The 27,684-nt window shown below is 42.5% G+C and overlaps 1 protein-coding gene across 1 annotated transcript in view; it reads left to right on the forward strand.

The window, feature by feature from the left end:
* The window catches only part of LOC135103118 (glutamate receptor ionotropic, NMDA 2B-like), a 226,574-nt gene extending 207,885 nt beyond the window's left edge, over positions 1–18,689 (forward strand). The window contains 3 exon segments of the mRNA XM_064009158.1: positions 1,842–2,032; positions 10,182–10,286; positions 10,889–18,689. Coding sequence (XP_063865228.1) covers positions 1,842–2,032; positions 10,182–10,286; positions 10,889–10,943 — 351 coding nt within the window. The 3' untranslated portion in view covers positions 10,944–18,689.
* The last annotated feature ends 8,995 nt before the right edge of the window (positions 18,690–27,684 follow it).

The following is a 27,684-nucleotide window of genomic DNA, read 5'->3' on the forward strand; positions in this document are numbered from 1 at the left end:
GCTTCAACATTCCCTGGTCAGAAGGATGAGGAGTATACTTGAATAATCACGTGTTTTTCTACGCCCTCCACACTCCTTCATCCACAGCCTGAACGAAAGAGATACAGAAGCAGACGCAGTTTAAATCATTCAGGTGTATATTCTTCATCGCAGTGGGAATATAGCTAAAATCACAGCTGGTTCGTGAGGAGACGGAGCAGGAGGAGAAGGAAGAGAAGGAAGAGAAGGAGGAGGAAATGGAGGAAGAGAAAGAGAAAGGGGAAAGAGGAGGAGTACATGAATAAGGAAGATCTGATCACATACATACAAACACACACACACACACACACACACACACACACACACACACACACACACACACACACACACACACACACACACACGAGCAGCAACACAAGTCTCCAAATAATTTCATGGCTAATTTAACTTTCGTGAATACAGTGTCTCGAGATTTCACGCTGGGGATTCTGGCTCAGACATTATGGCAGTCATGGGGAATAGAAATGGCTCCCTTCCCTCAAAGAAAACGGGGGAGGAAAAATAGCCCAAGTAAAGAAAGGGTTGGAAAAAAATTGCCCCAAGAACTGGTTGAAAAAACAAACAAAAAAAAACAATGAATGAAACGGAACTGCAGAAAGAAATGAAAGAGGAGGAAAAAAATAAAAGAATGCGAAGGAAAAGTTTAGAAAAGTAATTAAGAAGTAAAGACAAAAGACTGAGTAAGGAAGGAAGATAATACAAACCAGGAATAATGTAAACTAGGGGCAACGAAAGATGGAAAAGAAGATGGAAAATAAATATATAGGGAAAGGAAATCAAGACAGAGAAAGAAAGAGTGGTGAAAGAAGACAACGGAGAAGGAAAAGAAATACAATAAAACGATGAACTTACTTCTCAAATAAAGAGGAAAAAAATTAAAGAAAGGAGGGAAGAGGAAAAAGAAATGTGTGTATGAGAATAGAGAGAAGGAGAAGGGAAAAAAAGACATGGAGTCACAGAATAAATAGAGAGAGGGAGCAATAAACGGATGGACGTAGTGGAAAAGAAACAGAGAGAGAGAGAGAGAGAGAGAGAGAGAGAGAGAGAGAGAGAGAGAGAGAGAGAGAGAGAGAGAGAGAGAGAGAGAGAGAGAGAGAGAGAGAATTGTGAGGAGGGAAGTGGAATGAAAGGAAGGAGAGGGAGGTAAGGTCAGAAATAGCGAGGAAATTGGAGGAAAGGAAAGACAAGGAGGGAGGGAGGGAAGGAGGGAGGGAACGAAGGAGGGACTCGAAGGACAAGACTTCATTAGCTGAGTGACAAATATTCCTTCTTTATCAACCCTAACGAATCATTGATGGTCTTCTTATTCTAAGCTGGTGTATGTGTGTGTGTGTGTGTGTGTGTGTGTGTGTGTGTGTGTGTGTGTGTGTGTGAGAGAGAGAGAGAGAGAGAGAGAGAGAGAGAGAGAGAGAGAGAGAGAGAGAGAGAGAGAGAGAGAGAGAGAGAGAGAGAGAGAGAGAGAGAGAGAGAGAGAGAGAGAGAGAGGGGGGGAGTGGAATTATGAATGAGATACACACAGACAAAAAGAGATACAAGAACCACATACACACACACAAAAAAAAAAAAAATCACTATTTGTTATTCATTAAAACTAACCACCATTTTCTCCTTCTCCTCCTCCTCCTCCTCCTCCTCCTCCTCCTCTACCTCCACCTCCTCTTTCTCTACCTCAACCTCCTACACATATTCCTTCTACGTCCTTTATTATTCCTCTTACTCTATATCCCCATCCATATCCACTCGCACCTCTCCTCTCTCCACCACCACCACCACCACCACCACCATCTCCCTCCCTTAAACAGAGCATGGGGAAGTCGCTCAGCCTGCGGGGGGCGGTGCAGGAGGCCCAGGACGTGCTGAGGACCCACCGCTGCCAGGATCCGCTGTGTGACACCCACCTGTGGCGCGTGAAGCACGAGCTGGACATGGCACGCCTGCGCATCCACCACCTGGAGCGCCAGATGGTCACGCACGGACTCAGACCCGCCGCCAAGTGAGTCCCCCTTCAAAGCAGCAGAAGATGTGGTGGAGGCTGCTTCTGTTTATTCTGTTTCTGTTTAGTCTTATTAGTTGATCTCTCTGTTGTGTTTAAGTAGTTTGTTGCTCTGTGTGTCTTTATTTTGTAGTTGTTGTTGTTGCTGTTGTTGTTGTTGTTTTTATTTTCTCTGCTTTAATTTCACGATACTTTTTTCTTTTTTTTTTTTTTTTTTTGCTTCATGATTGCTTCTGTTTTTTTTTTCTGTTTCTATTTAGTCTTCATTAGTTGATCTCTCGGTTGTGTTAAGGTGATTACTTTCTGTTTCTTTATTTTGTAAGTTATTTTTTCTGTTTTCTTTTTTTTTAGTTTTGCTTTATTTTCTTTCTTTTATTTATTCTGGATTTCTTCTCGTTTAGTCTTCATCAGTACTTGATCTCCGTTTTGGTAAGGTAGTTTTTCTCTGTTCTTATTTTACCTTTTTTTTTTTTTTTCAAGCATTCTATTTTATATTTTCTTTAGTTTTACATTAGTTTTTTTTTTTCCACGATTGTTGTTCTTCCGTTCAGTCTTCATTAATTCACCTCGGTTATCTGAAGTCGGTTTATTTGTATCTCTATGTTCTCGATTATTTCAAGTTGGCTTTATTGTTTTCTTTCGGAGGATTTAATTTTCTCACTTTTCTTTGGTTTAGTTGCCTTTCTTTCTCACCATTGTTGTTCTTTTCGTTTTCCTTTTCTCCAGTATGTCAGATTATGCAAAACTAATTTCTTTCTGTCTTTCTTTATTTTCTCGTTAGTTTTAAGTTGGTTATTCTTTGGAGGGCTTTTCTTTTCTCTTTTCTCCTTGGTTTTCTAAGTTCTCTTCCTTATGATTCGTGTTTTTTTTTTTGTTTTATTTCCTTCGAGTATGTCAGATTTAAGCAGACTTGTATTCTCATAAATCATCTTTTCTCAGGAGAGCTTTTTTTTTTTCTCTTTTCACGTTGAATGAGCTCTTATTCCCAGTAATTTGACTTGTTGGACTTTCTTTTCGATTTTTCCCTCTCTTTTTTCAAGCTGAATCAATAAATGTTTCTCCACTATTAGGTGAGTCTCCTTTTCTTCCGGCTAACCATACGCATATATACAGAGTCTCCCACACTCACTCTGATGTATTTCCTCATCGCAAAATAAACCAATTCTGTCACCGTATCGACTCTGGAGGAAAAATATGAGCGTTACACAATAAGGTGCAGATAGAAAGAAAATGTTCCATCAAGATATATGCGACACGAAAAAATTGGAAGACACCCGAGGGAGGATAAAAAATGTGCTTCTGTAACCCAGCCAGAGATTGATGAGCACCTCACTACACTACCGGAGAAGGCGCAGACTGCTCCAGGCGATGGCTAGTGACACAAGGCGAGGTGGAGGCAGAGGGAGAGGAGAACCGGAGGCGTGTAAAGAAGAAAGAAGGATGAGAAAGAAACCTGGGAGAGAGGGAAGGAGGTAGTACTGAGGACGAGGGGAAGGAAGGGAGAGGATTGATGTTTGGGACCAATGAATAAGGAAGGTTACGTCAGCGGAAGTGCTCGGAAGATTGATGCAAAACAAATTGTGGTTATTTGAAAGCCAGTTATCATTTATATCAAGAAGACTCACCATCCAAAGACACAAAAAGAACAAAATAAGAAAGAAAATGCCCACTTAGCTTGCCGCTCCTTAAAACTCAAGGAAAAAGTTGAAAAAGTTAACCACTTTACTTATGAACGCATCTTGAAACATCCCTCTTTCAACAGTTCAAGTCCCAGGAAGGTAGAGTAGCAGGAGATGACGGCTGGAGGCTGAGAGGATGAGCGTAGCAGAGGGATCGAAGGCTGGGAAGCGACAGGATAGACTAGGGCTGCCGATTACTAAAGCATATAGACTTAACAGTAGTCTATGTGCTTTGACCCAATACGAGGTGAGGCTGTGACTTAAATTCTTGTTAGGGGACAGGGGAAAGTGTATTGGATTAGGTTTGCTTATTATGAGGTGATGCACTGGATTAGAATTCGATTATCTGGCTGGTGTTTTTCTCTTCACTTTAAACTTACGAGGAAGTGTCGTCATTGTGGGAAAGTTGCATCAAGTGGTATTGCTTTTTTTTTTTCTAATATGAAGCACGTTTATGAATTACTGTACGTAGTTAAATAATCCCAGCTTTTAAACTTTTGTGTGTTATGGAGGGCTCTCTCTCTCTCTCTCTCTCTCTCTCTCTCTCTCTCTCTCTCTCTCTCTCTCTCTCTCTCTCTCTCTCTCTCTCTCTCGCTGACGGAGGAAGAGCACAAAGCAACAGGTAACAAAAAAGTCCCGCTGGCGTACAAGTTTCCCTCATATTCCATTGTGAAGCGAATGGGAAAGTTTCTGAGCCGCACACTTGATGGAAATATTGCAGTTTTCCTCACGTAGTACGCGATCGGGAGCATTTTACACATTTCACATAACGAGTACCCACTAGAGGCAGCAAGGCGAGGATATTACACCCGAGGGTTCTCTTGTGTTCCCCCCCATCCCCACCACCACCACCATCACCTCCCCGCGAGTGTGTGAAGGAATAGAGGCACGAATGAGAAGGAATGATTGGAAAGAAGACGATTTTTTTTTTTTTTTTTTTTTGTGAACGATCGCCTGTGATGAAAATGTGCAAAGATGAATGAAGGTTTTGCGACTTTCTCATCCAACGTTCTCCATTCCTGATTGTTTCGTTCTTATCTAATAGTCTCAGTCCTTCAAGTACGTAGTTAAACTCGCTAACTACAATAATTTCATTTATTTTATGTATCTAAGTCCTGACTTCCAAAATTCAAACTGACACTTAAACAAAATCACTTAATCATGGTCCCTTTTTTTTTTTTTTTTACTATTTCGAATTAGGCCATTATCTTCTGAAGGGTCTGATTAATCCGCCTCATATAACACTCTTCTACTTTGCTTAATACTGAAGCTAGATTTATGGGTCACTTTTTTCACCGTCAGTCCCGCACCAGCCTTTGGGTAGATCGGGGTTACGCGTGTTACCTTCTAGTCTCGAGGAAGAGAACCTAACACGAGTAACCCCGAGCTTTGTCTTGATGGGGTTTGGGTGAGGTAGTTGAAGGCTGTGGTGGAGAGCTGGAAGTATCTAGAAGTGTTTAAAAGGGGTTACTGTGAGGGGGAAAAGGAGGAGAAGGAGATTCATGTCTCCAAAAAACCTGCTTTCTTTGTCTTGAGAAGGTTGTGGTGGAGGGCTGAGGTATCTAGCGGTGTTTCAAAGGGGATTTTGTCTTATTCTGACATGCGGGTGTTGTATGTGCATGGTTATTGTAAGGGGGATGAGGAGAAAGAGAAGGATAACAAAGGATTGCAAAGAATAGCCAGACAGTATCAAACTTTTAGGTTCTTGCAAGACTATTTGGTAACTTCTAACTAGCTACAGCTTAAAGAGACAGGAAAGGAGGAGGAGACTGATGAGCATAAGGAGGAGGAAGTGAAGGAGCATGAGGAGGAGAAGATGCATGAAAAGAACAGGAACAACAATAACAAGAACAAAACGAAGACAGCAGAAATAGAAAGAAACAACAACAACAACAACAACAACAACAACATAGTCAGATGATGAATAAAATATAAGAAGAGGAGGTGGAGGATGTTAAGGACAAAGGCAGTCGTGGAGCAAGAGGAAGACATTGTAAAGAATACATAAAGGGAGACTTTTGGGGAAGAAGACAATATTGTTATGCTGAACTTTTAGAGGTAATCTTATCTGCATTTCAGAGGAGGAGGAGGAGGACGGAGAGGAAGAGGAGGAGGAGGAGGACGAGGAGGAGGAGGAGGAGGAGGAGGAGGAGGAGGAGGAGGATCATGTACGAGTTTCCCAAAGCTTCACAGGAGAAAGTCTTCATAAAGGCGAGAGATTTTAAGAATGTTTCCATGCTGTCCATTAGAAAGACTCTCTCTCTCTCTCTCTCTCTCTCTCTCTCTCTCTCTCTCTCTCTCTCTCTCTCTCTAGTAAGGTAATATATCTCCGCCTGTATTGTTTTCTCTTCTGTTCCTTCCTTCCTTCCTTCCTTCCTTCCATCCTTCATTTCTTCCTTCTTTTCACCAAGCCATTAACTTTTTCATTACTGTTTTCTCATCTCATTCTTCTTTCTGTCATCTCTTTGTTATCAGAGAATCTCCTCTCCTCTCCTCTCTCTCTCTCTCTCTCTCTCTCTCTCTCTCTCTCTCTCTCTCTCTCTCTCTCTCTCTCTCTCTCTCTCTCTCACGAGGAAGAAAAAAGAGCATGACAGGAAGAAGAAAAGGAGAGAGAGAGAGAGAGAGAGAGAGAGCTGGAGGAAACTAGATAAATAGTATTACAAAAAAAGGAAAGGGGGGAAAAACGTGCTGTGAGAAGCGATGGAAAATATGAAAATGCCCTCGGGAGTTATATATTTATACAGATTTTTCCTTTCTCCCTCTTTGATTTCCTTCTCATCTTTTTTTTCTGGTCGAGTAGCTTCACGCGTTGCATCGACGAATCATTGACGCAATATTGCTAATGGTCTGGAAACTCTACAGTGTGGCGCTACCAGAGGACTGGCACCGGTATATCCTTTCACTTCCGCCACTTGCTAATATTCATCTTTCAACAAATAATAGATAATAATTCGCTGCATTTAGTTACCCCTTGCCACCTCCCCGTCGCTGTAAATTCTAATGTTGCAATGTAGAGACAGTTTTGCCTCGTACCTGTGAACGATGCGGTGACTGGTGTCTCTAAGTGATGTCATTAGGTAAAAGGATTGATGGATTTAGTGTGCTGTAACAGTGTCCGTGGTGCAGCGGCTAGCGTGTCTGGCTATGAACCCGCCGTCCCAACTTTGAATACAGGATGGGACGGTAGGCGCACATTTCATCCAGCTGTTCATTCTTCCCTTGGGTTGGTCAATACATAGATACCCGGGGAGGCCTGGGAAAGGCAAACTGGGAGCCCGGATGTTACAGAGGCCCTGCGTCCCGGGTTAGGTGACCACTATAGGCTGAAAGGCCAAGGAGACGGAGATGAGCGCTGAGGCCAAGTGGAACTATATAATGTGCGTATTACTTTACCAACTTTAATAGCGGAGTCCTAAAACGCTGCGCCAAAGAAAAGCAGACATAAGATTTATTGAGGCAGAAATAAACTATAACATGTATCTCGCCACACACAGTATCACAACACAACCAGCACAACCTCCTCTGAAATAAACTGGATCGTCACTTGAAAACAGGCCATCGTCGAGGCAGATAGGCGATTCAGTAAGTCTGGTAAACAGCAAAACAAAACAAACATCGTCATGAAGACAAAGTTCTCCAAGATGAAAACAGGCAGTGCATCATATACTTGCTGCGAAAATAAACAGCCACCTAAAAACTCGGTTGTCAGCTGAGACAGGCAGACAAAAGATTGCCTGAGAAGGTTTCATTCACAGCAAAGATCCAATGACTGGCCGCCTCAGTGTGGATCGAGAGGAGCGTGAGTGTTTTCGCAGTAAGTCAACACCTCCGCTGAGTGCCTCACGTGGGTCCTCAGTGACACCTAGACAAAACGTGTGACGCTGTTTGTCCTCTCGTGTCTGCTTGCGTGCCGTGGCGAGGACGCGAGGAGGACGCGTGGAGGCTCTCAAGTAGGCTCAGGGAGGCGGCAGCACTGCAGGTGGGGCGCTAGGAGGGGCTTAGTGTGGCTCAGGAAGGGGCAAGGAGGCTTAGTAGGGACTCGGGTAGGAGAGAACGAGAATATTTGAGGCTCTGATGAGGCTTAAGGCGCCGAAGAAGAGGCGGCGGAGAGGAGGGGGGGAGAGGACTTGAAGCTTGGAAGCAGAAAAGAACGGGTCCTCAAGAGACGGTGAAGAGTGGACTGAGGAAGGAGAATGTGTGTATTAAACCGAAGGGGGAAGGAACAGCTGGTGCAGGAGGGGTGTTGAAGTGGATCTGGAAGACAAAGCGCGGTGGCTCCGGAGAGTGGCTGCTTAGTGGACTGGAAAGTGGAGTGGTCAACAACGGAGTGGAGAGGATGCATAGAGTGGCAAGATTAGGTGGACAGGAAGTGGAACGGTAATGGTACGGACGGAAGGGAAAGAGTAGCAAGCAGAGGAGGGGTTGGCGGTGGCGTGTGGCGGAGTGTGTGGGAAAAGTGGAGGTTTGTGAGGCAGGAGGGATGGGATACTGAAGCAATTAGTGGGTGGAATGTTCAAATCCAAAAAATGTGAAAGAAATATCGCGTGGGGATGGATGGCAGTACAAAGGCAGGAAGAGGGATAGAACAAGGGACAAAGGGAGGAACACACACACACACAGAGAGAGAGAGAGAGAGAGAGAGAGAGAGAGAGAGAGAGGGAGGATGCGGGCAGAGGGGAGCTTAAGTCTATAATCACCACACCCATTCAATCATCCTGGACTTTGGAAAAAAATCAAAACCAAATTCCATATGTAATTTGGAATCAGGGGAGCAGGCCCGCGTGGACATCCTCTTTGGGGTTGTGATATGCGAAATTCCGCGTTTTTCCCTCCCCTCGTGTTTTATATTCATCCATCCCTACTCGTCCCATTCTTTCCCCTTTCCCTTCCACCAGAAAGAGAATAATGCTAATCGTCAAACAAAATTAAAGTGAATGAAAGTTCCGCCATATATTTGCACTCGCGTCTCTGGGAAGTGAGCCTCTGTGTGTTTTGCGGTCTCACCTATTTCATTTGTATCTAGTATATTTTAGAAGGGAGATTCAGGTTTGTGATGGCATGTTCACTCCTAAATCATCTTCTCGTTTTTTTTTTCTCTCCTATTTAAACACATTGTTTCCTCTGGTAGCAGTTTTCACACGTTCCTGGAAAGATTTTTTTTATATGTTTCTCTTTATATCTAGATTTCTAAGTTCACATCTTTATCCTTCACTGGCATTTATTTCATCCATTTCTGCTATACATTTATATACACTCTTATTATTACAATATTTTTTTTTTCTTTATCCTTTCTTTCACTGAGTAAAGATGTATTTATATTTCTTTGCCCTTTTCGCTCCTCTTCCCACAAAGTTGGGATTTATTTTACAGTTCGATGTGTCTTTTCTAGCTTACCATTATGATTCATTAAACAAGGAGTCCATACAACAGCAGTGTATTCAAGTATTGGACTCATGAACAGCAGTATTATTCTTTAACTTTATCCCTTATCTGTATATTCAAAATTTGCCTTCATATTTCCTCATCGCCACCATCTTATCGTTAATGCTCTATAGTCAGTACTTTTCCATTGTTATATCTGCAATACAAAAAGGAGCTCCATTTCTTTCGTACTCTTTTATATAATGATTTTATCCTACCTCATTTCCTGACCTCCTTCTTTCTTCTTATCCTGCCACACCTTCACAGGCTGAGTACAACACCTGAGTTTTTATAATATGTTTCAACACAATATACTCTTTCCTCTTGGATCTTCCCACGCCTCTCAACTATCAAAGCTTCATCCTTCGTGTTGTTACTTGAAAGTTCAGTGTGTACTATTTCCTTTTTAATATTACCGAGGTTACAATATTGTGTGCTGTATGAAAGACTCCCATTTCATTGCTGTAGTCTATGTATTCCCTCAAAATGTGCTCTGAGTTTCTGATCATTACTGAAATTCGGGTTCACTTTGTAACACTTCATGTTCTTATGTAACCATTGTGTGGCTCAGTTACTCTAAATTCCTCATAAACATCCAATCAAGTATTAGTATTTTCCCCATATTATCTATTTCCTATTACATATTGACACAGATATTTCTCCCACTGATAAGTCTACTAAATCACTTCTCTAAGAACGTCCCTCTGTGTCCCAGTATTTGAGACTTCAAATGATAACAGCACTCTGACGTTATAGTTCCTAGTTGGAGTTATTTATTTACCTTTACTGTGATACTGTCAAACTGTCAAACTTTGTGGTATTGAATGTCAAATCATTAAACTCCTCCCAACTACGAGCATTTCTGTGTGGTGGCATATATACTACTACTGTTACTATTATTATCATTTCTCCCTTTGCGTGGTGTTCATTTCTATTATGTGTGTGTGTGTGTGTGTGTGTGTGTGTGTGTGTGTGTGTGTGTGTGTGTGTGTGTGTGTGTGTGTGTATGTGTGTGTGTGTGTGTGTGCGGCAACAGTGTCTCCTTGCAGGGAAGGTTCCACCCCAGCGACGCCTGACCCCAGCAAACCGAGGGAGGAGACGCGGAACCACGTGATTGCCAACGAACCAATCAGGGGCCCGCTCCTCGCCGCCAGGTAAGCCACGTCATGTCACAGAACCTAACCTTATGCCAATCATCTACCACGTTATTCCAGTCATCCAACACCTATTCCAGTTATCTACCATATATTCTAGCTATCACCATCACCATCACCATCATCTCATTCCCGCTTTCCACTGAACTCCCCAAATTTTAAGTCCTCCTGAGTCGCTTCCATTTGAAGACAACATTCTCGCGCTTCTGCGGAACCCAACAGTCTGTGTGGCGCTTCCATCGTGTGTGTGGCGAGGATGAAGTGCAATCCTCTTACTCTTTCCACGAAGTACGGAGATGATTGGATGCCGAATTCATACTCTTCTGTGTGTCTGGGTAGGGTGGGATGGGAGGATGTTGGTTGTGTGAGTGTGTGTGTGTGTCTCCTCTTTCACTGCACCCATAAACCCTCTCTTAGGTCTTCCTTTGTTTCTTCTGACGGATAAATCCATCTACAGCATCCTCTTCCCTGCACACTTCTCATCTTTCCTCTTGATATATCCAAACCACCTCAGTTTTGCCTCTCTAACTGTCCCCACATCAACGTACAGTACATGCATTGCGTCTCTGAATACTAAAACTCTTCTCTGGATCTCCCCGCAGTGGCAGCACGAGACTTCGGAGACGAGAAGTGGCGGAGTTGGAAACCGTTCTTTGAAGTCCACACAAGACCTGGTGGCCTGGCCTACTACCGCCCCGAGGGTTAAGTACTACAGGCTCAAGGTCTGAGTCACGCGCTGCACGAGAGGTGATCCCAAGTCCAGGAGCGCCAAGGGATGCTTATGACTAATCTGCGTTGACCACTAAAGGAGAGATCAACGTTGCTCAATGATTATGTGTTGGTGTTGAGGTTGCACGCTGCCCAAAAGACCATCTAGATAGTTTTTAAGGGAACTGATTTGTACAGATAGATAGCTTGTCGACTCCCCTAAACTTTCTACTACTTTTTTTCCCCAGAACTAAAGCATCAGTCAGCCCTCAAGGTATCAAAAGTGAGTCAGGTACAGGTTGAATCAGTCTACATTACTGTTAGTCCTTCCTGTTGGATTTCTCGCCTGAGAATCTTAAAATTTAAGGATAAAAAACGATGACATTGAAATAAAGAAAGCGATAAAATGATAGAAAGACTGAACGAGAAGACGATGGAATAGACTTAAGTTTTAGGTTAAAAATGCGAAGGTAGGTAGAAAATCAAAAGAAAAGATGTAGAGAAGAGAGATGAATAGAGAGGAAAAAGAATGATGAACAAATAGAAAAGGAATGACCAGTGAGAAAAACAATAAAAGAAGACGAAAGAAGATAACTATAAATCTATCACGAACTTTTACTTAAAAAAATAACAAGAGAAAAAAAGTGTCCCTAAGAAAAGATACAGATAGAATTAACAAAACTGATACGAACAAAATCAACACAGAACACATACAAAAACAATCTGAAATCCACCATAAACTTTACACATGAGAGAAGAAAAATAATGAGATAAAATTTTGAAAAAAAAGAAAAAACGTAAACTTTACATATAATTCAGAGAAAAAATAACCTGAAAACTTAATAAAAAAGATAATTGGCAAAAAAAAAAAAAACAATACGAACAAGAATCAAAAGGGAACTTGTACCAGACCACCACCTGACCCACACACACAAACATGGTGCTATTCGTGACGTGTTCATGACCGGACTTGGCTGCTAACCTGATGACCTGACCTCACCTGGCTTGTGTCGCCTCACCTGCGAATGTGTACAGGTGTTTGAAGGCGGCGCTGACGAGCGCGCGCGCGCGCGCGCGTGTGTGTTTGCGTGTGTGTGTGTGTGTGTGTGTGTGTGTGTGTGTGTGTGTGTGTGTGTGTGTGTGTGTGTGTGTGTGTGTGTGTGTGTGTGTGTGTGTGTGTGTGTCGGCAGGCAGGTGTTCCAGGCCCGTCAGGTTAATTAAGGATACATTCATACATTCGTACACATACATCAAAGTTTCCTATGGAATTTATTACGTGCTCCCTGAATGAAGATGTAGTGACAAATATTTTAATATTCTCCTTCATATATGTACGTACGTACGTAGTGTGTTACTATAAAATTATGTACAAAAATGTGAATGTTTACGTGTGTGTGTGTGTGTGTGTGTGTGTGTGTGTGTGTGATAGCGTGTACATACCATTTTCCCAAAGGCATTATTACGGACACGTGAGGAACAGGCGAAGAAATCTAGGCTGCTTCTGTACATCTAAAAACAAGTAACGTCTCATCTCCATCCCTCTCCTCGCTTCCCTTTCCCTTCCCCCTTTCCCTTCCCGTCAGACAAAACCTTGCGCTGGTGAACCAACGACCCTCACCTCACTACCCCACTCCCTCACCCCTGTCACAGCCGGAGACAAGGAGCAGCAGCAGCAGCAGGAGGAGCAGCAGGAGAAGGAGGGCGGTGTACAAGACGAGACAGCCCTTTCCCTACTGTGTCTTCGCCCTGGACGGCTGGCTGTCACCACACGGCCTTCCTTATGAGTCTTCTGAGTCTACTATGAGTCTGAGTCTTCTGTGACGCCACACTCATCTCGATGTGATGTATGATTGTGGTTCGTGGAGCGGGTTCTGTGATGTCATGGTGATGTCACGGGTATCGCAGCCCAGTGTTTGTGAAGTCTGGACATTATTGCGGCTGTATGGCTGTGTGCACTCCCTCGCTCTGCCCAGTAAGCGCCACGCCCCAGGACTTGCCCGGCTGAATACGAGTTTGTTTATTACTGTGTGGTTGGCGGCTGAGGGGCGAGGTGGAGCGAGGCAGAAAATCAAAAGAGTATATTCATATTTTCTTCCCATTCCTTTTTGGTGAATTCGTTACTTATTCAAGTTGGTGTTTGTTGGGATTTGTTGGTGTGTTCGGTATTCCTTTTTTCACGGACGGACTGACAGGTTTGGGATGGAAGACAGGAACGTAAGAACAAATGTAAAAACTTGTCTGTCAATGTCTTTCACGCTGCAGACGTCCTGCGTCCACCACTCAGCTGGCAAGAAACGAAACATGTAATACTACATCAACACAATTTCCTGGCTTCACTTTGCCAGCGTTCCTTGTCGCTGGAAATATTTTATTAAGCCTCTTATTAGAAAAAAAAAAAGACTCTTTGCACTTCATTATTATTTCATGCTCAATACTCGGAGGATTTCCAAAGAACAAAACATAATACGAAACATCCTATGCTTCCAATACTCCACCGCAACGACTTTCTCCCCGCCCAGTAGTGTTTTAAAGCGAACAGTACGGAATAAAAGACATGAACTGGGAGATAGATACAAAGCTCCCCTCAACAAAGCGACGCTCCACTCGAAAAAACCTTTCTTCGGCAACAGTTTACGCCGAATTAAAGCAAATTACTTTCTTCCCGACATTCTCCTCGACCAGAAATGTTTTAAAGAGAAATGTTCGGAATAAAAAAAACATGAATTACGAGATAGACACAAACCTCCCCTCAGCAAACCGACGCTCCACTCACAAACACCTCGGCAACAGTTTACGTGGAATTAGAGCAAATCATCTTAGAAACACAGACGCGAGGCTTAAGAGTTGTGAGGAAGAGAGTAATCTTAAATATCGTGGGAAAAGAAAGGTGGTTGTGGTGAAGCGCTGGCGGATCTCAGGAAAGTTTTAACCGATGAAAGAGGAAGGAAAGAGAGACGGGCGATACTGGAGACGAATTAGTAGATCAATGGTTCCCCGCGTAGAAGAGAGACACGAGGGAAGGGAAAAAAGAAAGGAGGGAAGGAATAAAGGAAGGAAGGGTGAGCAGCAGTGAGGTTAATGAGCAAAGGAGCAAAGGTGAGAGGGAGCGAGGACATTACTACCTGAGCTTGGCAAAGAGGGTTCCGTTTTTTATTGAATGACTCGGTGACTGTGACTCCCTTTGATTACTGAAGGGAGGAACTTGTGTATAGCCAGCACGTCATTGGGTTAAGTGTTTTGTACCCTCGCTGCCGCTACACACATCGCGGGAGAGAAAAAAATCGATTCAGACATATATGAGTGAGAAACAAAAATAAAAAAAAAAAGGCTTCAGGTGTTATTTCCTTGTATTCGGGATTAAAAAAAAAAAAGAACTAGAATACTCGTTAATTAAGTATCTGAATTATCTAAATGATTCGCTGACAAAACGAAATAAAAATCACAAATACAGAAAAAAAATCAGAAAAAACTACGACACTGATTATAATGCAACTAAAAAGCTTCGTCCATTAGTAAAACGAGAATTTACGTATAGAGAACATATACCAAAACCTTCTCTTAGTCAAATACAGAATGATGCAACCTGAAGCCAGGAAACCCTCGCCCATACACTACTCAATAACGCTGCATTTTAAGGAGATAGAGTGGGAGAGGCCAGGCGGAAGGAAGGGATGGCAGCGGCAGTGATGGCGAGGTGAGGCAGGATGCAGGAAGGAATAGAAGTGAGAGGAAGGGAAGGAAATGTGCAGAGCTTGAATGAAGGAGCAGGAAGGGATAGCGAGAGGAAGGCATGAAGGCAGTAATAAAGTGGTGAAGCAGAGATAGTAGTGAGAGCAAGGGAGGAAGAAAGGAATAGAAATCCGGGAAGTAAATGGGAAACAGGAAGAAACAGTAACGAAAGAGAGAGGTAGGGAGAGGGAGAGCGAAGAAAAGTACAGGAGGTGAATGGGGAAGCTGCAAGGGATAGCGCAGTAGTGTTGTCATCATATTTTAGTCTGACAACACCTTTACACCCTGCCCGTGTCTTTTACCCCGAGACTCGCCCCTGAACGGGAGATAGGCAGCAGCGAGGGGAGGCTAGCGGAGGGCGGGTGAGGTGAGGTGAAGGCACCGCGTTGGAAGTGTAAATCACAAGCCAAACGAGGGAGTAGAGAGGGCGCGAGAGGAAGGGGAAACAGTGGGAATAAAAATGCAACAGTGAGCTCTCTGGTTGCCCCGTGACGCTTTTCTTTCACTTCATCGCCCGGGGAGCAGTTTCGCCGCTTTACAGATGAAGCCAAGCGAAGGTGGGGAAAAAAAGGGGGTAGGATAAAAATGAAAATACGAGGCTAGTCAAGTGAACATACAGTAGCGTCTGGCAACGCCCACTACTGGAGACATGCTGCTCACTCCCTCCTCGTTCTCACGGAATTCACGACCTCTACGTTAGGATCTTTTTACTTCTTTTCTCCTCTCTCTCTCTCTCTCTCTCTCTCTCTCTCTCTCTCTCTCTCTGTCTTTTTCTGTGTCATACTGCTTGGCTTTCTACGAATAAACAAATAAATCTTTGGCTTCCCTAAATATAGAAATGTTCCCTCTACAAATCGAGAAAATCTTCAAACTCCGTACATAAAGCAATTTTTTTTTGGGGGGGTTTACCATAAAATACACGGTCCAGTTTGTACCATTGTATTTGTATCTATAGCCACAATTGCTGCTCTGTGAATGAGAGTTCTGTCAGTGAAGTGGGAGCTGCCCAGAGCATCAAAATCTACCCAAGAGACGTGTTACTAAGGCTTACCCTTGGATCTATTCACAATTAAAACGCAAAATAGTCTCCTCGGCTCCCTCACCCCTTTACTCACAGCGGCATCAAGACCTTGAACTGCAAACCCAAACAAAGCCTCCCTCCTCATCGCCTCCAAGAATAATACGAAGATTACATGCATATATCGAAGGTCTCATAATCCTAATCAGCTTTTCCAGGAACTTCCATCTTCCGAGTGTTGTTAGTTCCTAAGAAAAATAATCTGAACTACGCGCTTCACGAAGTTGTTGGAAGTCAGGACATGTAGTTGCATCTGAGTTGCTGTTCCGAGGGCCAAGGAGGTGAAAGATGACGTTACAAATGTGAAATGTGAGTGAGCATGAGCGGAGCATGGAAGACTACGCAAACACAACCAGTAGCATGACTAGACGGAGGACTGAATGCAAGGTAAATTTACAAGGATTTTGGTGAGGCCAGATACAAGATTTATGGTTATGTTGGGTTTGTTACAGAAGTAGAGAATGATGTTGGATCTGGTAAGGTATAGATTTTTCTGGCACTACAGGGGCGTGGTGAATAATTTTGGGGTTATGGTAGGTATGGTATACAAGAATTTGGGGATCATGTTGGGTTTGATATAGAAGAGTTTGGAATCATTGCGGCTGGGTAAAGAAGATTTTGGGAATTATGTTGGATACGGTAAGCAAGATTTTATAGAGGCATGGTAAAAAATTTGGGATTATGGTGGGTTCTGTATACAAGAACTTAGCATCATGACAAGTTTGGTATACAAGAATTAGGAATTATGATAAGTTTGGTATACATGAATTTGGAGCCACGACAAGTTTGGTATACAAGAATTTAGAGTCACGACAAGTTTGGTATACAAGAATTTGGAGTTACGATAAGTTTGGTATACAAGAATTTGGAATCATGGCAGGTTTGGTACACAAGAATTTGGAATCGTGACAAGTTTGGTACACAAGAATTTGGAATCGTGGCAAGTTTGATATACAAGAATTTGGAATCATGACAAGTTCGGTACACAAGAATTTGGAATCATGACAAGTTTTGTATACGAGAATTTGAAAGGTTATGGAGCGTCGCTAGTCAACATACAACAGCTTCGGACACCACTTGTTTTCATTTTGTGGCACGACGGACTTGTGATCCTGTGAGTTTTTTTTTTTTTTCCATTCAATGTGACTTACTATTGGTGTGCTTCCATCCCCGCGATCACATTATTGCCACCACGCAGTATTCTCAACTTCAGTATTCATTGATCCGTTTTCTGGGGAGTAGTAAATCTTCCATTCATTATTACAAACGTGCGTATACTCATTGCTATTATCATTATTATTGTTACCGTTGTTTTTACCGGACAGAACATATTAATCGTGTTTAAGCTACATGTTATTTTTGTATAGGGTAAGATGAACATGTCAGAGAGAGAGAGAGAGAGAGAGAGAGAGAGAGAGAGAGAGAGAGTATGCTTTGTATATGGGAGATCTTTATCATTATATTTGTAATTAATGTAATGTTATTTTTTCTCCATTTGTGTATCGTTTCTACATGTATGTGTGTATGAATGTGCGTCCACGTGGTTCCGTTTCATCAAAGTGTGTGTTACTTTACTAGTGTGTGGGTTTTTGTTGTGCTTTTACGAAAAAAAAAATCTCAATGGTTATGTGTATATTGTAAAAGCGAGTGTTGCGGGTATGTCTGTGTGTGTGTGTGTGTGTGTGTGTGTGTGTGTGTGTGTGTGTGTGTGTGTGTGTGTGTGTGTGTGTGTGTTCCCCTGAGCCTGGTGTTCCGCAAGGCTCGGTGACCAGCGGCTCGGTTAGTGATTACGTTTCCGTTCGCCTTGTCACGCCGCGACACGCCACACCCACGGCGGCCCCTCTCGGGCGCCCACACGGAGGGGACAGACACGCTATTTATACATAGGAAGTATACATGTGTACCACCACCCCGTGTACCCTGCTGGTGCACGGACCTTTGTTCTCCTGCACCGTGACGCACGTTTGGTGAACATGACGATGGCGACCCGAACCCCCACACGTCACCTTCCTACTCCTCGCCCCCTGTCCTTCCCTCATCCCTTCCCGTTTCCCATCCACTCCCTCTCCTCCCCTTATCCCTTCCCCTTTTCCATCATCACTTTCCTCCATTCTCTCTTCCCCTTTTCCATCCACTCCCTCTCCTCCCCTTATCGCTTTCTTTATATATATATATATATATATTTACCTTCTTTCACGTCACTTCCCTGCTTCTCCTTTATTTTATCTTCTCTCTTCCCTTTCCTAATTCTTTGATACGTCGTTTATCTTTCCTTATCCCTACTCCTTATTCCCCCTACATCTCACTTTCCTTCCTCTTTCCCTTCTCTATCTCCCAGCACGTCACCTTCCATTTTCCTACCCATCCCTCTTCTCCTTTCCCTTCCATAACACATTACCCCCTCCTCCCACCCATCTTCCCTTCTCTAAACCTTATCTTCTACTCCTTCCCTACAACTCCTCCAGCTAATCCTCCTCAGTTCCTCTCCTCCCCCACACTCTTCATCCACTTCATCTACGTATCATTCCCTCTCCTACTTCCCACTAATCCCATCTTCCTAATACCCATTTCTCATCACATCCTCCCATCCCCATTAAAACTCTCATTTCTCGTTCATCCTTTCTACAAAAATCACTTCCTTTCTCTTCTCTTTGTTTTTTATAGGCTAATAAATCCCATATTTGATTCCTCCTCCTCCTAGTCATGTCCTCCTCCTAGACCTGTCCTTCTCTTCTCTTCCTCCTCCTCATCCTCCTCCTCCCCTTAGCACCTATTTATGTACGTACGTCCATTCTGTTCTCCCCTTTAGGGTTTAAGGCTTTGGTCATTAATGCTGTACACCTGTATTGCTCTCCGCTGTAAATACTATATAAATGATCCCCACCTCCTCTTGTGATTTATTGCCCCTCCCACCCATTAGGACACCGATGCACCGAAGCTAATTATTAATGATGATGCTGTGATATGACTGGATGGTGGTGGAGGGGGAGAGGGAGGTTGTGATGGTGGTGGTGGTGGTGATGATGAAAAATGATGATGGTGATAATGTTGAATGTCGGGGATGGTGGTGATGGTGGTGATGGTGGACAATGGTGATGGCAGTGGTGGTGGTGATGGGGAATATTGGAATGATGGTGATAATGTTGAGTGACGGTGAGGTGGATGAATGGTAATGACTCTGATGATGAACGATTATAACAATAGCAATGAATGATTATAATGGCTGCAGTAACAACGAAAACAACGGTAACACTGAATGATATAATGAATGATAAATGCACCAATAATGAATCACTATAAAATTAACAACAACAACAACAACAACAACAACAACAGCAACAACAACAACAACAACAACAACAACAACAACAACAACAACAACAAACAAAAATACCATATTAAAAAATAATAAACCCCCCCTCCCATACACACACACACACACACACACACACACACACACACACACACACACACACACACACACACACACACACACACACACACACACGGTAAGATTTAACGAAACTTACAGAACATTGTGGATTTACATAAACATTCAGCAGAGAGAGAGAGAGAGAGAGAGAGAGAGAGAGAGAGAGAGAGAGAGAGAGAGAGAGAGAGAGAGAGAGACCGGAGAGCCTGCTAAGTGAGGGTAAAGAGAAAGAGGAGGAGAATCAAAAAAGATCACAAAGGAAGAACAAACAAAAGACCTGCTAGTCCCCAAGAAGCTGTTTGTGGCCTTCTACACTATCTAATATAAGGTAAGAGACATAGGACAGCAAAGCCAAGAAAAACAGGACGATCTAGAACCATAAAAAAAAGACAGGATAAAAAAATCAAAGGAGTAACTCTAGAAAACACTAAGAAAAACAAGAGAAGCTGACATGAACTAAAACGGACAAGAGAAAAAAGTCCTGATGAATACAAAAAATCAAAGAAAATAAACAAAAAAAAAGAGAAGTAAAAGATCTTCGGTAGAAAAAATCAAAGAGAAAAAAAAGCAAGAAAACAAGAAAAACAAGGGAACAGACTGATAGACACCAAAACAACAACCTCAGATGAAGCAACAGCAGCAGATAATGTCCCAGCTCATGACTCTCTCCCCTTTACCGGTGACCTGAGAGGTGAAAATCGCACAAAGGTCACTAGGCACTGTAGACTTTTCCTCCCCTCTCGCTCCTCGCAGCCACGCCACGTCAAATGTCAGATTCATCCCTCCTCTTTCTGTGACTGTATCGCAATGCACCACAAAGAAGAACATAGTAATATAAGGGACACTAAAAGAAGTCACGTGTCCTATACATTGGAGTCCCTATGTAAGATTGATGTAAGGATGCGAAACTCAAGTAACGTATTATTAAGTGGTTGTAATGGAAGATTTGTTTTGTGCATGTTTCACCAGTATAAATTCCAGCCTGAAATGTTTCACCCATAGTATTCTCTTTGATAACAAAATTATGTGGCTTCTAACTTAACATAACAAATCTAACGTAGCCTAACATAACATAACGCAATTTACCATGAGGAAAACTGCTTTAGAGGAAATTCCGTAGTGGAATAGTGGAAATTTTACCCGAGTGGAAAAATTATAGAATACAAATACTAAAACAAACATAAATACAACACTAGATCAGAAAAAAAAATGCATATAATAATATTCATGAATAATGAAATAAATAAAGAAGGTTCCTGAGGTGTGAAAAAAAAGGACAGCGAATATTCCTTTAAAAATGATGCCGGAGCTTTTATGTCAGCCTGAGATTAAAACAACGGGAAAATTGTGAATCCGTTAACAATTGCATTGGTCGAACTCAGAATACGTAATATCAGTTAGTGTGTGTGTCTGTAACCGTTAATGGGAGGCAGCAATTAGCTAACTTGTCCACAAACGCGGCGAAAATCAATGCGCTGCTTGTTGTTGTCGTTACTAGTGATGATGATGGTGGTGGTGGTGGTGGTGGTGGTGGTGGCACGTGTAGTAGTTGGTATTGCTGCTTTGATAGTCGTAGTGGTGATGATGGTGGTGGTGGACAGTACATCAATTACACCTAAAGTATAATTAATTCCAGCACGCAGAAGCTGTGTTCAATTAACGTGACTACATTGACTTTTGAATCATCTGTCAATAGGAGTGTGGACTGCGCCGCCTTCCTGGAGCGCCGAGTACGTAGAGTTGCAGCTTCCGGAGGCCCAGCTGAGCATCGCGGAATTCTACACATTTTGTAATGCAGCAACAAGTAATTAAACTCACTCCCAGCATTAGTGGCCGCGCGCTTCCCTCTCCCCTTGTTGTTATCTTTGGTATGCGATGATAGCAGAGCCTTGAATGCTGGCTGTGGGAAATAATTAATACATGAACTTAAAATGCCAGATGCACTGCCGGTTCCCACGCAGGACAATGAGTACACTGGCCGCTAATACGTTAACATAAGCGCCATGTGAGGATATTATGATGTGTTTCTTTGACTTATAGCTCTATACTTCATGCACTTTGTAAATATTAAAAAAAAAAAAACACTCGAAATGGTAAATGCTGACTCGCTCGTAGAATCTGTAGAAAGGAATAATCTAAAAGTTTGTATATTTTTCGCTTATACGTTAACACAAACGCCAAGTGGGGGTATTAAGGTGTGTTTCCTTGACATATAATTCCTATACTTCATACCTAGCAAATCTAATACATACAGTCATACATTACAATGACAAGGCCTAGATTCTGATCCACAGGGAGATGAGGAGCACGTCCTTGCCTCAACACAAACCTGGACGTCGTGATAATGTGGCAGCAACACCTCCAGCCAACTTAATCACGGCGCCTTCCGAGTCACTCAGCTCATGCTTCACTTCACTAATTACAGTAAATGACTGCTGTTCTTTTCTCCTCTCCATTCCAGACAATAGAATAACTATATAACGTCCAAAGTTTCTCCCTCCCTGAAAATTAATGCAGCGAGAAGAATAAAGCAATAAAAAGTAAAGACAAGTGCGCCAGCCTTTATCTGCTCCCTGGCGTGACCACAGCCTCGAGCCTCGACACACCTACTCCCTCCCTCAGCTCCACCACACCCACACAGCCCCAGTCCCTGCTTGGCCGCGCTCACTCCCGGGACCAAGGGTGCTGAGTTGTGTTTTGTTTTTACTCCAATGGTCTGTAAAAAGTAAAAGTTTCACATGACCGAGCACTGCAGTGCACAGAATGACAGAGTGCTCACGTAAATCAGGCAAAAACTGGAGTCCTGACTAGGGAATTTTAGTGCTTCCAGTTTTCACACTTGAGCGAATGTAGAGATTGGTAAAAGTTTCCAGCTTGAGGGAGAAACGAGACTTCTTTGTTTTCTTTACTGTTGCATGAAAGTGAGGCTGACCAAGGATCCAAAAAAATGTAAATAGATTAAGTAACTCCCTGAAAGCAAATATAGAAAGTCCTAAAATGGTTTGCCAGTTTAGTTAGTTTAGTTTTTTTCTTTTTCTTTTTTCAATGCCATGACATTCTTCTTTTAAAATGTTCAAGTCATATTTGTAGCTACTGCGTTATGAAATTTATACTTATGTAACACGATGAATAAACTCTCTCTCTCTCTCCCTCTCTCTCTCTCTCTCTCTCTCTCTCTCTCTCTCTCTCTCTCTCTCTCTCTCTCTCTCTCACACACACACACACACACAATATTGGGATCAAGGATGAGCAAGGAGCATTTTGGACAGTAAAGAGGTGAGCACGCCTTATGTAAACAATTACACAATGATGGCGTGTTAGTTCTGATCCATTTATAGTCCTTCAAATGTTACTGGACCTCACAAGTTACGATTTCTACTTTGCACTTGAATTTTCTCCTTTTTCACCTGGATATTTGCACCTGAAGGAGGTAATAAGCCTGCACTTGCATAAGTAATACCAAAACGAGTCTCCTGTCAGTCCATCCTTGACCTTTCAGTGAGACCTAAGCTTATTACAGGGAAAGATTCTAATGCGGTTAGTGTTCTCGAGTTATTAAACACTTTGCTCTTTTATCAGGACAGTTCTCAAAAACCACACAATTTATTAGTCGGGGTCTTAAGGGTGGTTTCCCATTGGTGATGACGAATCCTCAACAGACCATTACTAGAACCTTGAAAACACTCTTGAAAAATCAAATAACTTGCTCTACACGATCTAAAAATAAAACTACGTACATAAGTAAATAGAAGCAAGTCTTAAAGGTGAGGTGAGATGGCTGGGTCTGTTCTCCGCACTTCACTATAGTCAATGTATTGCTTACGATTCCGATATAGTTCAGTAGACAACCCGAACCTACTAAGCAAGTAAATAGACATGTTTAACTATGCCTTGGGTATGAAGTAGGGTGAATCAGGCTGCCCCTCCACACTTCAGCACACTTAATGTCACTTACAATTCTAATATGGTGCAGGACTTCTGTAAAATGTGTGACAGAAAAAAAAAAAAAAAATCCCCAGGCTGTGAGGCAGTTTTCCAATACAAGTTAATTAGCGGCTCATTTTTGTTGGTGCAATAATGGCAGTAATTTAATTTTCCAAGCAGACTCGACGAGGTATTGGCTAGATTATTGCTGTTATTTAAAATAGTTGTAATAAATGGCTGATTTCCAACTTATAATGACATCATTGACCGACAATGAAAATAAATAAATAAATAAACAAATATACTCTGACATTACACACACTCACACACACACACACACACACACAAACACACACACACACACACACACACACACACACACACACACACACACACACACACACACACACACACACATTCGCTGGTAGTACACTCATGGTACACAGATCTCAAGATTCACAAAAATTCACCAATATGTACTTCAGTCTTTCAAATTTGAGGTTAGTTTATAGATAAATTAATAAAAAGTTCGAGAATCTATCAAGAGGTCATCAGAGAGAGAGAGAGAGAGAGAGAGAGAGAGAGAGAGAGAGAGAGAGAGAGAGAGAGAGAGAGAGAGAGAGAGAGAGAGAGAGAGAGAGAGAGAGAGAGAGAAGGGGGGAACAGGTACCGTATGAAAGAAAAAAAAAGACTGAAGACGAGTGAGAGGGTGGGACTGGGAGAAGAGCCAAGAGAGGTGAAGGAAAATCAGGTGATGCAAAGCAGAGCCACTTTCCACTGCATGCACCTCCACCACCCTCACCTCGTCTTCTTGAACTCCACAGAAACGAAGATAAAATAAACATACCCTTACATCTTCCTGAACTCCATAGAGACCTAAATACAAAATGAATATAACCCATAGCCATCATCCACCATAAACATGAGGAACTACGAAGAAAACTTGTACTGGTGATAAAACCTAAGTAACACTCATCCACCAGTAGGGGAAGGGACCTCAGCTGTCAGCGCCCTCAGAACCTGCAACACGAGGCGCCTCAGGCAAGCACTTTAAACGTCGCTGGGTGTTGAAAGTCACCTAGTCAGCGAAAACACGAGCAAAATCACATCACGAGTTACTGATATGCTGTGATTTATGTTCAGGCAAGTTCCAGGTGGCACTGTAATCATCGGTGGGTGTTTAAATAGTCACCTAATCAGCGAAAACACAAGTAAGATCACAACACGAGTGACCGATACTCACGCTTTGGTTCGTATGCGAATCTACTGCTTTTCCTTCGAATTCCTCCTTTTTAGAGCATATGTATAGTCACAGAAAATTTACAACTCCTTTTTTTTAATTCCTCTCCATACATTTATCGCGTACCAGACGAGACGAGATGGGAAAGTAAGAGGTATTGTCGAGACATCATTCAAGTTTGGAGAGAGTATGATATTATACTATAGGAATTCGAAAGCCGTGTCGTGCGGGGGTATTGCAACGTAGTAATCCTCACGGCTCTGGCGGCGCTGATATCGGGGCATTAATATCCCTCGCCATAATGGAAGTCACGCAGCGCAATGATAGATGATGACACACTGACGCTTGTCTTGTTGCTTCAATACACTCCCTGCCTGCCTGCTTGCCTGCCTGCCTGCCTGCCTCGCCGCCGCCTTGCACGCCGCGGTAATGACATGCATGGCCTCAATCCCTCCAAGGCTGACTGACGCAACGAAATGAAACTTGAATAATATGCAGTATTACGCATCACTTTTGCCGTGTTTATCGTGGCATACGTAAATGATGTTCAGACTCCTGGAGAAATTAATAACACTGGAACGTAATGAGTAATAATGATCATAAGCGCATCATAACTCTCTCTCTCTCTCTCTCTTTCTCTCTCTCTCTCTCTCTCTCTCTCTCTCTCTCTCTCTCTCTCTCTCTCGGTAATCACATCTCAGTCACGTGTAACCCAACACAGCATCTATAAAGTAATAAAGGTGACTAAACTCTTTATTTTCAGGACCCTGCGTCAGAGGGGCTTCCTGCGGCCAGTGTTGCCAACCCTCTCACTTCAAAAGGTGCGAATACCTGGTGCCGACTCATAGATCTGAAGCTTCACTAGTGCGAGGGATGACCGGACAGAGAGAGAGAGAGAGAGAGAGAAAGCCTACCCCATTCTCAATCTGATCCACTGACAAATGCATAATGGTTTAACTCAGCTATTGTCAAGATTTTCGCATTTATCAGACCAATGTTGTGATTCCTTGAGTGTTTATCTCTCCTACATCTGTCTCTCTCTTTCTCCCTCTCTACCATATTACTCTTACCTTCCCTACTCTCATTCACCGCGTCATTCCTCCCTCTTTCCCTCCCTCCCGTCAGTCCACTCTCCCGATTAATGCTCCAGTCTCGAGTTCTTGAGTCTATATTCCCAGGACTTCTTTGCGTGGTGGAAGGAAAAGATTGTTGATGCTTTCTCTCTCTTATTTGCTGCAATTCCTCACCGTGAATTTTCCTTGTTTGCAATGTATTATTAGTTTGACTGTGACCAGACTGAGAGGAGGTGCTTAATAAGTCGTTATAGTAATTATTCGTTTAGTATTTATTGACTTCTTTACTGTTCTTCATGATGTGATTATTCATCGGTTACCAATTTATTTTCTATTGTATATATATATATATATATATATATATATATATATATATATATATATATATATATATATATATATATATATATATATATATATATATATATATATATATATATATATATATATATTTTTTTTACCGACGATTTAAAAGTTATCAAGGAGGACTGTATGAAAAAAAAAAAATAATATTAGAGTAATGAGTTTGGCTACAAAAGTTTAATTGATTCAACATAATTAAATAAAATTAATTAGTTTTACCTACATTGATAGAAAACAGTAACGCAGAGCAGAGCGTGGGGAAGGGAGGGACGGGCCGGGCCAGCGCATGGCTGGACAGCGAAGAATAATCACATTGCAATCATCAGTACTGACCTGAAATGCTGCAAACGAGGTGGCAAACGAGTCAGAAAATTAAACAGTGTTATTCAGCTGCCGGGATTGCAGGAGCCACATGTCAGGAGGAGTCAGGCCAGATAATGAAGTCAACATTTTCTTTCTGCTCACAATACAAGAACATCAGAAAATAAAGGAAGCTGCAAGAAGCCATGAAACATACCTACCTATTTCCACCTATCGTCCTTTTTATTTCCACCCATCAATTATCCTCTGTTACCATCTGCCATCCTTAAATATGCAAGGGACAATGACAGTCGCCCCCTTCGAGACCGTGACCAAGCTGATGGGTTTTCTACGCAAGGCACTTCTAAAAATGAGATGCTAAGTAATAAGGGTCCAATAATTTTAATCTCTTGTAGTGACGGAAGGTAATACAAAGACTCCAAAATAATCCTGGGACCTGAAAATGTTTATGGTACCAATAGCCAATAAATGTCCCACATGCACAGTCCATCCCACCTTCAGATCAATTTCTCTGTGTTTCTATGGAGTGCCCAAGAGGATTTCATTGCCATTGGGGAGTGAGACATGTGGGGAGCGTGAGTAGATGTTTGTGTGGTGTGTGCCGAGACGAGGTTTCACGCGGAGGAGGCGAACCACGGAAGCACGAGTCCGAAGCAGTAAATGAAGCTTTGGTTGAGCAACGCAATGAAATGCCATTATTATGTTTGTTTATTTGTAACCTAGATAGCAGATACCTTAACTATGCACATACACACATGCATACATACAGCCAGACAGATAAACAGACAGATGGACAGACAGGCATATACATATATAGACAGACAGACAGACAGACAATTTGTAAAGAATGATTAAAAGATCTTAAAAAATATTAAACGAACTAATTAGAGAATGTAAGAAGGCAATTTCGGGTCCCATTCCATTGTATGTGTGTGTGTGTGTGTGTGTGTGTGTGTGTATACCAAGCTTTCAGATGAGCTCTTTTTTTTCTCCTTCATAGCGGAAATCATCATATAATCCATCAGGGTAACATTTCATAATTGAGGTGTAGTTTGAGCAGAGAAAATATTGAATTACCATTATTCATTAATTTATTCATAGATATAATTTCGTGGCGGTGGTCCCTTGGTGGCAGGCAGGCAGGCGGGCGGGCGGGAGGGATAGTTAATCATTCCGTCTGTCTGTGCGTCTCTCTCTCTCTCTGTCTCTCTCTCTCTCTCTCTCTCTCTCTCTCTCTCTCTCTCTCTCTCTCTCTCTGCAATGCTCCCTCAACCTGCCACAAAATAAGGACCTTCAAACACAGTCGCCACATCACATCATGTCAACTCACACAGATCGATGCGGCACAAAAACACCTCCCCTCCCCATCTCCCCCTCCCTACACACACACACACACACACACACACACACACACACACTTTGCTCTATATCTGGCAACATTTTTATACAGTACTACTTAATTTTACGGCCGGTGATAATGTGATTGGTAATGTAAGTATATAAATATTCATAAAGATAAAATATTCATG

This window comes from Scylla paramamosain, chromosome 8, assembly GCF_035594125.1.
Source record: "Scylla paramamosain isolate STU-SP2022 chromosome 8, ASM3559412v1, whole genome shotgun sequence".
In the NCBI taxonomy this organism is placed as follows: domain Eukaryota; kingdom Metazoa; phylum Arthropoda; class Malacostraca; order Decapoda; family Portunidae; genus Scylla; species Scylla paramamosain.